The sequence below is a fragment of the Melanaphis sacchari genome, unplaced genomic scaffold (genome assembly GCF_002803265.2).
Source record: "Melanaphis sacchari strain LSU unplaced genomic scaffold, SCAv2.0 Contig0_pilon_pilon, whole genome shotgun sequence".
NCBI lineage: Eukaryota > Metazoa > Arthropoda > Insecta > Hemiptera > Aphididae > Melanaphis > Melanaphis sacchari.
The window spans coordinates 20,866,284-20,881,203 of record NW_020270366.1 but is presented as its reverse complement, the minus strand read 5'-3'; the positions used below and the strand labels follow the sequence as shown (position 1 = coordinate 20,881,203).

The 14,920-nt window shown below is 28.0% G+C and overlaps 1 protein-coding gene across 1 annotated transcript; it reads right to left on the bottom strand.

Annotated features, from left to right (window-relative positions):
* Window positions 1–5,507: 5,507 nt before the first annotated feature.
* Window positions 5,508–14,547, bottom strand: LOC112602330 (14-3-3 protein epsilon). Its single transcript, XM_025350392.1, has 6 exons — window positions 14,037–14,547; window positions 6,704–6,903; window positions 6,469–6,575; window positions 6,219–6,356; window positions 5,934–6,139; window positions 5,508–5,863 (listed from the first exon to the last, which is right to left on the bottom strand). Exons 1-6 carry the CDS (start codon window positions 14,098–14,100, stop codon window positions 5,805–5,807), a joined length of 774 nt encoding a protein of 257 aa, XP_025206177.1. The 5' UTR covers window positions 14,101–14,547; the 3' UTR covers window positions 5,508–5,804.
* Between the last annotated feature and the right edge of the window lie 373 nt (window positions 14,548–14,920).

Genomic DNA, 14,920 nt, shown 5'->3' with positions numbered 1-14,920 from the left:
TACAGTATAAAAGAATAAAAGATTAATTCTCGTTTGAAAATAAGGAGTTTGTACTGCAACTTATAAATTCTTTAAACTAAGTAAATATTTCAAAATATTTAAGTACACCTAAAAATTACAAAAATCTGAATTATATTGAACACATAAAAAAAAAAATGGTAGTGATCATGCTTAGTAAATACATCTCGTTTTATATTATTTTTATTATTTAGAAATAGAAATGTTGTAGTACGGCGTAAAGTGTAGGCAATATAGGTACATCATTATATTGAAGAAAGTTACGATTTTTAAATAACAATATTGTATTCAGTGTAGATCGTATAGTTCACAAATACGAGTATACGATAAACCGCTCGAAATGTAATAATTATAAATATTTAGCCTAAAAAATACGAGACATCGTGCGTGTCGCCGGACGGTTTAAAGACCCAAAGTTATTGGATAATTGTAGTTTTATGAGATACTTATTAAACATAGTAGAGAGTGTAATAATTAATGGAGCGGAGAATCTAATAGATGGCGTTTTACATAACACGATCAGTAGAATATTGCCGCAAACACGCAACACAAATAATAATATAAAATGTAAAAGAATGAAAGAATGTACCACAAGAGTAGAAAGGGTAAAAATATGCGGTTGTGAGCAATAGTTAATGAAAACAATTACATTGAGTAGACAATGTTATATCGTAATAGTATACTAATAAGGTATAATAATAGTCATGTGATATAATATAATGGGGTGCGAGAAATCAACAGAAACGTCCATAAATAAATATTGAATACTTAGGTTTTTTTTTCGTATTGCATGTTGAACATAATATAATCACAATGAGATAACGTTTTAAATATTTATTTCTAACGTTCAGCGTACAAGTTAAGTCTTTAAACGCTTGACAATAGTCTTGTGATGGTGGTTGTCGATCATTACCATTATTCGAACGATCTGTCGGCCAGTGAAGAATGCTTCGAAGCAGTTGCCTACGTAGTACGTTTATGACACTGTAGCCGCGGCGCTGCGCTCTATAAATCGTAACACAATTATTATTATAGGCATTCAGTCTTAGGTAAGGCGAAACTTTGTGGTTTGTGGCACAAGAAGTCGTCATAATATTGCTGGACAGGTGTACAGATAAAGTGAAGGAAAACATGTCAAATTTAACAGTTATATCATCGAAGGAAAATGAAAATAATAACAATTGGGTTTCTTATCGTTTTGCAACAGGTAAACATATACAATAAATATTTTATTGATGCGTGTTATATTGATAATAAAACATAAATATATATATAATTAGGAGACGGTAAATCACTACGAGCCGCGCGCGCTACAACATAGGTAGTAGCCAGTAGGTAATTGATAGCGAGATAAATAGATTAATTTGGTGATATTAAAACGTCTAAGACATGACGTTTTTAAAAATTAAAAAATACATTAATGATGTTTAAATACATAAAAATAATTACATCATTAAGAATTATTTATTACCTAATTAAGTTGTGTTAACATTTGTTTGTTTATTGTGCATTATAATTAAAATGTGAAGCAATGAATAGCGAATTCTTTCAAGCGGTTATTAAATTTGTATTCAAGTGTCGAAATAAATTTAATAAATTTAGCTGATAAAAATGAATATTTTGACAATTTAAAAAGATTTTTACAAGTACGAATATATGTCAATTGCCAATTCATATTTTTAATGATGAGACCGTAAAAGTTTCAACTTTACTCAAAAACTTAAAATGAGACCACATATTAAGATAAGTTGATTTCTACCTTTTAGATTGTATTAAGTTATAATATACTTCAATACATTAACAAAAATCGCCAGTTCAAAAATCCAAATTTTATTTTTAAGCATGAAAGCGTCTTCTCCATTTTCTTTCAAATATTGTCTACCTCTTGACATAACATAAGATCAAGGCTCAATAAATAAAACACATTTCAATCATTAAATTATTATTTCTTTTTTTAGTTTAACCAATATAGCAGAAGAGGCTCCGTTTGAATAACACTACTTCCTCTGCTGCCATAATTTATTGTTATTGATGTATATATATATAAATTCTGCAAAAATATAATAAGTACATATCGGGCAATTACAAGACGTACGATATGCACTACAACATAATCATAAAATAAAATTTCAAAACGCAACTGTGTTATTTTATATTTGTATTGTCGTATTATGTATAGACACATAGCAGACGTCATTTTATATTTATAATGTGCGTAGGTACTTAAAAAACGTGTAGGTAGGCGGAAGTGGAAAATTACACACACGCATTCATATATTCTTTTACAATTACCATGTTACGCGCTACGAGTTAAAACGAATAAGAAATGAGCACTTTTAAAAGCAGTCATTTGTAGTTAAAATTAAATTTTCTCTAGTTCTAATAAACCCTATGATGACATAAACTTACGAATTTAATAAAATATATATTCAGAACGAACAGATGAACGATAGGTCATTTTAATGTTATCTGTATACAAATGCCCATAGGCCTTTGTCCGGAAATGTACATCTAATGACTAAGCTTTGAGAAATAATAAATCCAACCATCGACTAAATTACGTTTTACTGAAGATGTAGCTTCCGAATCTTATTAACTTTAGCGAGTACCCAAGAGGCAAGTTCTATATGTATTATATCATTAATTATATTAATAATATATTAAATAATTATAATATGTATAATTATCATTTATTTACAAAGGCATGTCTATAATTATTTCTAAGTATACGTACATGTACCTTGAATCATGTTTTGAAGTTGGAAATATAACGTCAAGACGAAATGTCAAAACGCGTAATTAGGTTTATTCGCTCTATCCTGGAGCAACCTTCGTTATTTAATTATTAAGTCGTCTCTTTCCAAATGAGTAGTAATAAAAATACTAAGGATCTTGCAATTTATAATACACGAACACGAACTATTAATAATTTTGAGACATAGGAGAACCAAAAACGATGTCCAAGATTGAAAAAATATTTGATGTTTTTAAGGAATAAACTCAAGCTCATCTTTAATTTACACATGGTAGACCTTCTACTCTCGCGATACACCAATCACAATTTATAACATTGCCTGATGCTTGATTATTTATAAAAGATATGAGTTATCAGTATTGTATTGTTCACAATCGAAGTCACTCGCCAAATATGTGCGTCATCGTTTCAATGATCATCTGAGAACGCATAAATATACTGTATTTATAATATAAAATATATTAGGTAAAACTATGCGACAACGTGTTCAAATCACATACAACAAAATATTTTTCATATTAGGCACTTACAATACCCAACAGTACAGGATGTTGTACCTCGTAATAATACGTATTTATCAACACATAACCACTTTTTATCTTTTTTAACAAAAGAATAAGTAATAAATGTATTTCTTTGCCCAAACGGTCACAAACATCTGTAAACAGATTATAATTAGATTTTGTGGATGTGTTTTCCGTCTATGAATGATTGGCAGCTATTTACCCACGGCTACTAATTCCCGTGAAAAATAAACAATAAAAATAACAAAAATTTGAAAGATGTAAAAATTTAATGCAATGGCGCATATATTATAATAGTTTTAATGTTATTAATTATATTAATATTATTATCGTTTAAAGAGACAAATAAATAATAATATACATCTTAAAATTGTACGTAAAAAAAGTTACTGACATGTCTACTAAAAGTTACGTTAGGCGGGTCATCATCGTCGTATGCAGAAGGGGGTGGTGGGACGTTGGAGTATATAGCGTACAGAGATTCCCTGTCCAACATACATACGAGCGAGATTACACAAACGCATACACACACACACACACACACACACACACAAACTAGTTAAACTATAGTCGTATTGTTGTTCAAGTGTTGAATACATATAATTAAAAGTTAAAATTTAAATTTAAATTCCGGTTAGCTGGCAAAGGAAACGCGCTCCTATAACACTGTCAAATAAGTTTCTTCAAATATTTATTATTTTTCAATAATCACGTATACTGAGAAGTAGAAAAAAAATCTACACAATAAATAAGACTAAATAATTGATAGGTGGCTAAGAACTACGTAAATTTTTCATTTTTTTTTTTCAAAAGTTTAAAACTGTAAACATTTTGGTCCGTATTCGTTGTGATAGACACACGATAAAAAAAAATACACACAAGTATTGTCAGTACATGTAGTTAAATGATTACAGCGCAAGAAAAAAAAATATCACAAAAAAAAAAAAAAAAACTCGAAATGCTATCAATAAAGACCCGTGCGATAAATAAACAGAGTAGAGCATAACAATTAGATATAATATATTGTTATTATCTTTTAAATGTTATTATTCGCACAGTATACTATTGACATTGGTTTTTTTTTAAATTTTATTAGTTACAATATCTATAATATATGAACCAAAAAAATCAAACTTTTTGGAAAAAACTCGATGAAAAAGCATTACGATTTTTTTTTCTTCGTTTAACAAAAATGTCATAAAGTTAATTATGATATATTATAATATAATAAACCCTATAATAATTCTATAATAAACACATAACCTACATTTTATTATTTTTTTTTATTTTTTATTTTTAATCTAAGAAAACGGAATGACGAAAACATTCAAAATGTTGCACTTGTTTTCTTTGCGTTATAGGTGTTAAAAAAATCATTAACTATCATTAATATTATTACAATTAATTATTGCTGAAATTATGTTTGAAGAGACTATTATTCTGTTATGGAATTAGTTGATTAAACAAGGGTATCATAAGAGGCAGGGGTTAGACTTTAGAATTTATGATGAAATTAGCATTATAAAATGATCCCGAAATACTTCATGCTCTAAGTCAAATACTTGTTATAAAAGTAAAAACTAATTGACATAAAAGCATACATATTTATATATATAAATGTGTATGGTAATTTTAATTTAGTATGTTAAGGAGAAAATTTGGCAAAAATAAAAGTGAATAAGTGTATAAAATAAAAATTCATAATAAATAAGAATACTACAGGTACACTTTGATTCCATTTTTCTTTGTACAATTTTCATAAATATTATATGTAAATGTTTTTTTTTTCTTAAATTTTATTTTATTATCATTGAAAATTAAAAATGCAATAATAACCAAAAAGTAATAAATATTAATTGGTTATCTTAAGTTTTGTATTGACTAATAATAAAGTAAATAAATGTAATAAACGAATAACAAAAAACACTAATTAAATTACAGGAACTGACTTTGGCGGCGGCACACCCAATGTACCAACTAATTCTGAATTCTAAATAAGATTTTTGAGTGATGATTTTGTATAAATATATATTCTTTAGTATAAAATAGAAAGAAAATATTACTCTCTTACGTAATCAACACAAAGAATTGAGGTAAGCTACGATTTGCTTAATCGTTTTTCTAAAAAAAAAAAAAAAACAAAAAAATAATTAAAAAAATAATAAAAAGCCTTATAATTTAAATACAAAAATAAAACTTTTAACACATAATACTGAACAGAAAGACATATTTTTTTTTTTATTGAATTATTATTTTTTGGAAATTGTATAAGATAAAATCAAAATTGCTGTCGTATGTTCCCCTGCCAATGAGATAAAAGTAAAATCAAAGTGTACGAAAAAAAAAATTTGACAGTCTTGGAGTGAGTCGCTTTACTTTACTTAGGGCTGTAACTATTGAATGCATATTTTTTATGTTTTCATATTTGATATTATTTGTACACAGACACTGTTTTTTTTTCGATGACAATTATAGTTATTTTATTATAGAGCAGTCACAGAAGGAATTTACGAGACATCTTGGTCTTCAACATCTTGTAGCTGCTCTTTAGGTTCAGCTTCTGTACCTAAAATTAATTAATTTTCAATTTAATAAAATAGAACAAAATATGTTTTTAATTTTGTATTCATTCATACCATCTCCTTGCATATCTGAAGTCCACAAGGTTAGGTTGTCCCTTAACAACTGCATTATAAGTGTAGAATCTTTATAGCTCTCTTCGGATAACGTGTCCAATTCGGCAATTGCTTCATCAAACGCTTTTTTAGCTAAATGACAAGCTCTATCAGGGGTGTTGAGAATCTCATAATAGAATACAGAAAAATTCAATGCCAAACCCAACCTATAGAAATACAATTTTTTTTTTTACATTATTTAAAAGTGCTATTATTAATATTAATAATATGAACATATGATAATACCTTATTGGGTGAGTAGGAGGTAAGTCTTGATTAGCAATATCGCTAGCGGCTTTATAGGCAACCAGAGAATGTTCAGCAGCTTCTTTTCTATCATCTCCAGTAGCGAATTCGGCCAGGTATCTATGGTAGTCACCTTTCCTATAAAATTATTTATGAAACATTAATAACTATAATAAAGCGTAGTTCTTCAACTATATAATTTTAACATGGGCCAAAAATAGATAACTGATAAATCATTTAGTTAACTTACATCTTATAATAGAAAACTTTAGATTCGCCCGAAGCAGCACATGCTATTAAATGTTTATCAAGTACATTTAAAATGTCTGAACAAATATCCCGTAATTCTTTCTCAACCTGTAAAATAATTTAAATTATATTTATTAATAGATTTTAAATAATTGATAAATATTCATTAGTCATTACCTTATGCAAAAATATATAATTCAAATAAATATTTAATTTGTAGTTTAAATAATACATACTTGCGATCTATATTGACGGATCATCTCTAACTTTTCTTCAGCACCTTTGTTCTCTTCTTTCTGTTCAATACTTGAAATAATACGCCAACTTGCACGTCGAGCTCCAATTACATTTTTATATGCTACAGATAACAGGTTTCGTTCTTCTACGGATAATTCAACATCTAACGATGCTACTTTTTTCATTGATTCTACCATTTCTAAAAATTAAAAAAAAATAATTATTAATTAGTAACAATATTGATAAACAATATAAATAAAATTCCAAAGGAAAATTTTAAACAGGTTTATTAAGTTTGTTGTATTAGCATTTAAATTTGAAGGGAATATAACTTTGACATGGTGTTCATTTTGAAACTATTTTAATATAGCTATTCGTTTAAGAACATTTTGTATTCATCAAATTTAATGGTAAGAATAAATTATTATCCAGAGATTCATCTATAATGTTTTTTTTTTTAATATTTTAATTTCAAAAACAATTTATTGTTATTTTAAAACTGTAACTTTTTATTCACTTTAAAATACTCAATATTTGATTCAAAATCAAAAGATGAAAAAAAAAATCATTTAAGTAAATTTACCTATTATCAAAACAACTTAAAAGTAATAATTTTATCTAGGCAATGACATAGGCTTTTAATGATATTTTAATATTAATAAAACCCTATGTCATTGCCCAGATAAAATTCTTACCTTAAAGTTTGGTGACAGTTAAATTTACTCTAATATAAAAGCTAACAACATAAAATGGATTTTGCTGAACGAAAATTTGCCATGTTGTATGTAACAACACATGGGTGTGCGGCGTCTTCTTAAAGGTAGATATTCCGGTAGATTAATAAGTATTATTCTTAATGTAGATAATATAATAATTATTCATAATAATGTATTATTTGTAGTATGAATGTTATATTAAGGATGTTATATAAAACACTTAAAAATTAAGATAAAACTTGAAACACGAAGGTTTTATTATTTAATATGAATAAAAATAAATGAATGGTCGTTGATTTTTTCTAAAAGTATTATCGAAATTATTATATGATTAATTTAATACGTAACAGCTATTCATAGAATCAAAAGTCCTATGATAGTACCCGGAGTTCTTGAATTATCATGTAAGAGTTTGGTTCTTAAAAAAAAAGAATAGCGACTAAAATATAAATGGAAAACACGAAATATAAAGTGAGAATGCAAAATGACAAATCATTAACTTTTATAGTAAAAAATGGGTTAAAACAGTGGGACAAGATATCCACGGTACTTTTCAATCTTGTTCTGGATTTATAAAACGATTTACATGATAGTAGGCGAATCGTTCGTAAACACAACTAACTCGGACAGTGTTAAAAAAAGCGATGAAAAAAATAGGTCTTGAGAGATGAAAAGGACCTCAAAATAAAGCACTTAAACTACGAAAAAATTAACAATTTTAAATATTAGGAAACAACATATTAATTAGATAGGTCAAAGGAAATTAAAATTCGAATAAATTAAGAAAAAAATAGTGTTATACACGTTGACAACATTTTTAACAACCGATGAAATCTAAAAAAAATGAAAGAAGATTGTATGTGGCTAATGGCTACTAAGATAGATTCTCAAGTATGATTAATAAACTTGGACGATGACAAAACAAAGAAATTTGAGGACTTTCGAAAACTGAGTATAGAGGTAAATATGTGGAATTGAGCTCAGACAGCCAAGGTAATAGGTAATACGTGGCGTGTTGTATCTTATCAATTATCTATTTTAATGAGGCACTAAAAACGCCTAATGGCTAATACTGTTTCACTAATTATTATTTACAACAAAAACTCGGTTATTAAAAAGAAAACGATGAAAAATCAAACAAAAAGATCTCTTTTTCATCTACTTCCACAAACTCTCCGGATCATGAGGATAAGAAAAAAAATGCTGTCACCAAATCGTTTTGAAGTGTTAGCAACGGATGAACAAAGACAACGTCTAAACCAAAGCTTAACTCGTATCGCCATTGAAATCTAACAAGACCTCATTAAAGCTAAGTAATGTCAAATTTTCAAACATCTTAAAAAATGTAACCCATTTTGTCACAATCAACAAGGATCTTACGATCTTATTCATGATATAGGCCTAAAAGGTATTCGTAAATTCGGTACACTATTTATTGTAACATATTGTTCACATTTTCCGACACGAAAATAAAATCAAAATAACTACTTTATGGATATATGTTGCGAGGTTTAGTAAAATATTTAAACACTTCGATACACATATATACGCAACACATACGCATTGCATAATAATCGTTATTTACAGAGTATTATAAAGACATACGTGAAAAACACGTAGATATGGAATTGATAATTAGTTTTTACTTTTTTTTTTTTACCAAATTTAAAAGTTTATGGTGTTAAAAATGCCAATGAAGTTTGTTTATATCAAGATTGACATACACATTCGTACAAACGAGATAGAAAAATGTACAATAAGAACGGTCAGATAATAGAAATCAGTCTAAACGAAACATGGGCATGGTTTATCGTGTTTCAACCCTTAATATTCAGTCACACACGCCCACCATCGTGGCGATTAACGACGACACAACACTCGATTTGTTAAATATATATCATATAATACGTAACACATGTGATTTTATAGGTGGTTACAACTTTTTTTATCAACAACAATGTCTGGGCTAAAAGTTTAACTTGCAGATCAATAGACCATCAGGATGTACATGAGGTGTACACGACGACGTCTGGGTATGAAACATTGGAACGTTAGTAAAGTTGACATGAAGGGGAGACCGCCGTCGTTATGGCAACGTTATACGCTGTAGACTGGTATGAACCCTGCCGCACCCTACCCTATCATTACCATCTACCACGCCCGCAACAGCTAAATTAAATACATTGGCTTAGTAATAGAGAAATTAATCTTAAAAAGATGATAGTATTTATTTAAATAGAGTACGAATACATTAATTTACTGATCGACCGCCATTAAAAACTTGCGAAAATCAAACATCACAAAGAAATATTTGTCAAGATCAAAAATGGTTAACTCATATTTTGGTGTACCTACTAATACTTTTATGTAAAATTATAATTATATATGACATAGATTTTCATCACTAGCTTGTAAATTAAAATATATTTGGCCAACAAAGAGGAAATATTTATCTGTTACCTGGAGGTAGGGAGAATCCATTACAATTTTGTAAAATGTGATGATAGGTTAATATTGAAAAAAATTAAGGTTAATAATTTGTTGTTGTATAATAGGTATATAGTATAAGGCTGATATTGATTAATAAGTATTCAAATATAATAGTAAATAATACAAAATGAGATTTCAATAAGGGCAAATATATAAATACTGAATTCACTTCAAGATAATAAATATGTATGTAATACTAACACATTGATAAACTATGATTTATCTATTGAAAATATTTTTAATTTAAGAGAATTAACAGTATTGTGTACATAATTTGAAAAATATAAAAAATTAGAAAGTATAGAAAACCTACAAATAAATCATTATTTATATATATATATATATATATATATATATATATAAACCTTGTTATTTTTTTTATATAATGAAAAATATTCTAATTTCAATAATCATTAATAATTCATGAAATTATAAAACAAAATGACTAGGTTCACTTCAAATAGAATGAGATTGAAAGGATAAGTAATGTTTAAAATATTATTATTTACAGACTTTTTAATATTATATGTAAAAAAAAGAGACAACTTTTAATTATTAAGAAATATATTTAGGTATCAGAATATGCCAACCTATTTTATATTATTAATTATCATCTGTTAAATTTTAAGTTACCTATTTAAATTAATTATATGCCTAAATAATAACTTAAGACTTAAAAATTAAATCAATAATTTAAATTATACTACTTAAATAATAATTGGGATAGAAAATAAGAGTAGGTTAAATAAACATATCGAAACATTTTTAAAAATTAAATTGTTATAAATAAAAATTGTTGTAGATAGAAAATTTGCCTTAAACAGAAGCAAGTTTTAAAACATGAAAAACTATTTTACATTAACTATCCACTTGAGTTTCTATTTACCTATCATCCTATAATTTTTCATACCCTAAAGTTAAATAAAATATTCAAATTGTATAAAACAAAAATTAAGTCACTGTTGCAAATTAAATTTATGTATAAATCCACTAACACAATGTAAAAAATATACTTCAGAATATACCTAATTAGACTTTTTTTTTTTTTTTTAATAATATTGTCATATTTTAACATCATTAATTAATGGAATGTTCTAGTTTTTTTATTCATTAAATTAGGTAGTAGTAAAACAATTAATAATATAAAACAATATTTATATAAGTAGGCATTTTAAAATAATTAAAACACATAATTTTAAAAATAACAAAATTGAATACTATGAGTAAACATAAAAAACTTGTTTATTTGTTTCAAACATGCAACTTTTTAATATTTTAATTTTTAATAAAGATGTAGGTAATTATAATTTCACTATTCATTTTATTTCAATATTTATTCATAACTCATTAAGAATTTAGAAGAAAAAGTAGTAAGAAAATAGTAAGTAAGGAATTAACTAAATATAGTAGATACTTATATTATATTGAAACGCTAATACAAAAAACAGCACAATGATTTTTATGTTTTATGTTTTAAAAACCATAAACATGGTAATAAGGTATACTATACTTAGAAAAGATTTGTTGAAAGACAAAAAGAAAAATTTTACCTAAAGTATAATAGGTAGTATAACGTAACAGTGCAATTAATAGGTACCTATTATTTAAAACACAGTAAAATATTGTTTAAGTGATGCATTTAAAATATAATTTTTTCAGGTATGACTCATACTTATTAACAAAGTTTACTAGAAAGGTTATTAATAAGAGTTTTGTAATAATAGTAGCTATTGACAATATGCTACTATTATAAGTACACCACCTCACAAATATAATTTAAAGGAGTTTTAAGTATAAGGAAAAGAAATATTAATATTAATAACTAAATGCTATTTACTGATGTAAATTAAAATTGAAGGTATTATCTACCTAATTGAATACAATAATACTAATAACGGAAAAAGTAAATACAAAAGTACCAATTTTATATGTACATTTCATTATTCAGTTATAGGTAGGTACACCCTTTTAAGAACTAAGACTGAAAAAAAATATTTAATAATAATAGATTACCTATTTAAAAATTTTTTTTAGATAGGTACTTTTAAAATTATATTAGGTACTGTTACTCATACTAGGTACATAATATATATATTAAATATAAAATATATAATACACACAGTAACTTTTTTTTTTATGAACACCAGCTTGAAAAAGTTAAAATTAGTTATTTAAATTAATCAATATATTTTTTAAATATAATAATTCTTTATATAATAATAATCATTTTTTTTTTAATAATTATATTTCTCTATAGCTATTTAATTTTAAACCATAATATTATGTAGGTAGTTAGACATAAGAAAAATATTAACTCATGACATCTATATTATTATGAATATTTTGAAGCAAAACATTTCATAAAAAAAAAAACATTAATAAGTTGATTAACATTAAAATATTTTAGCTTGTACAAGTAAGTACATTAACACATACCTAGTACTACATGGATACTCAGAAGGTTTTAAAATATTCTGTTTAATACTAAGTTTGCCAATTTTAAATGGTAAAAAGTCTATCACAACAATAAATTTGTTTTTAATTAAGTAAATATTATAGACAATTAATATCTTTAAACATAAATTAACTAATAATTTCCTAATACTAACTTTACCTAACTATTAGTTAGATATCTTAACCAAATATTACAACAATAATATTTAAACATATAAAAAATGTAAAAAAAATAGGTATCATTTACTTCCTAGTAATAATTAGTAAGTAGTAACCAATTTTAACTTTTAAATTGAGCAAATATGTAGAGAGGAAATATGATTAATTCATTCTATTGCATCAAACTAAAAAACATTTGATAAAAAACTGGCTTGATGAAAATTTTAAAAATAAATATATTTATATTAATTAAACACAGATATTTTATGATTAATACTAGATAAGTCAATTTAATTCTTTATAAATATGTTCACATATTTCCAATAAGTACTACCTATCTAGCCAAAAAATTTTTTTTAATTTTTTACTTCAAAATGTTTTAATATAAAATAAAAAAACCCAATTTTTTTTTAAAGTACTGAATAGATAAATACAAGGAAAACGAGTCAATGTTTTTATTTATTTTTGGATATTTAGGGGAAATATTTTTTTTTTACAATAAAAAAAACCTTTAAGACAGTTTTATTAGATTGACACCTGCCTATTTAAAGAAAATCATAATTGTTCCATAAATTTGATGAGAAGAGCTAAAATTGTATGCGTCTGAATATCGTACAGTGAAAGTATGTAATTGTAAACAAGGCAACAATGACAGACACAAAGTAACATTATTATTTGGGACGAGCAGATACATACTGTTAGCTCAAAACCCGATATTTACAATTAGGAGAAACCGTATAAAATGGAAAAAAAAAATCGTAAACTCGAGTGCATGTGTGGAAAATACTGGAAACCCTTGAAAACCACCACTACTACCGGTCGTAAGTCTACGTATCTCAATGATGGGGTGATGATGGTGGCGGGGTTGAAGGGAGACGGATAGCGAAGGCGTCCGGCCGCGGCGGTCGGGGCAGACGAGCGATATAATACAACGGGTGAAATTCCACCGTGTGGGAAGATTAACGGACAGCCGAGACCGGCGTCACAGCGACGCGCAAGCGATATGATATCGTAATCACATTTGAGTGACGGTGATGACTAATAGAAGTATGATTTTTGCATGCGATAGAAATCTCGTACGACTAACGGTACAAACCGCCACCGCGTATTATTTTAATAATAATAAAATATTTTGCTACTGTGCCCACACACGCACGTACCGTTATAGGTGCGCGATGCTACTAACCTAGAAAATAAAAATATAATAATAGTAGATAATTAATAATAGTAATAATAAATATTTTATATTATATTATATAGTCCGCCCGATTATTTACGTATTGATTATTTGGGCGCAAGGCGTAGAAGGCGGCGGCGGCGTCGGGCGGTCGTAACAAACGAGTAACGCGGGGCGGCCGGCCTTTGGCGGTGGGGGGAGGCTAAAAACAGCGAAATTTCGACAGAAAAACTCGCAAACGTCGACGAGAAATCGATTATCTCAACAGTACCAAAATTTAATAAAATATTAACATGTAATGACGTCATGCGTTTAAACGCGTCCGTGTGCACTCACCATCGTATCTTTCTGCCTGTTCGGCGAGTTTCGCCTTGTATACATTTTCTTCTCTTTCGGACATGATGAAGGTTATCTATTCGTTAGTTCTGCAGCTGCTAGTGCGGCGACGAGCGAACGAAGACGGTTTATCGTCGGACAACAACACTCGTGTGAACACGCACCGGAAGTCTGATACGATTCGAGTTTCGACAGCGGCCGATGCGCGAGAGACCGTTGGCGGGACGACGACGGCGAACGACAATAACGCGTGTGCGATATCACTGCCGCTGCGTTGAACACTCGTGAACGAATTAATAACAATTATAAAATTTTATATGTAACTGGTAAAATAGGTAAAATATTATGGTTGCGAATTTTTAATAATAAAATTTATTAAAAATCCCGAAGATACGGCGGCAACGTATTTGTGGATCGCGCAGTTAGGTTGAGGCGACGGCGGCGGTGGATGCGGTTTGAGAGCGGACGTTACGTCGTTTCCCGTCGCCGACTTGCGAATGGTCTCTCTGGAAATATGGCCGCACCCGTCAGGCCGCCAACGTGACGCTCATGGAAAAATAACTCGATATAATGTATCTAACGCGCGCGCGCGTCTCTCTAGCGAATGTACGACGACTACACACGACTACAAATGCATTTTAACGATTTTTTTCATTTTTTCTCTTTTCCTATTTGACCGACCGACAGACAACGACGAAGAGCGACGAACATGGTCGTAGTTGTATGCACGCGACCAACCGCCGGCTGGCGCGCTCCCAACGCCTGTTCGAATGTGTCATAGTAATAAAATTTAAAATTATACAAATACCTGCTAGGTATAGCTTTATTATGTGATATTATCACGGGCTATGCACAAAAATAATATTAGACTGGTCGTGTTATTT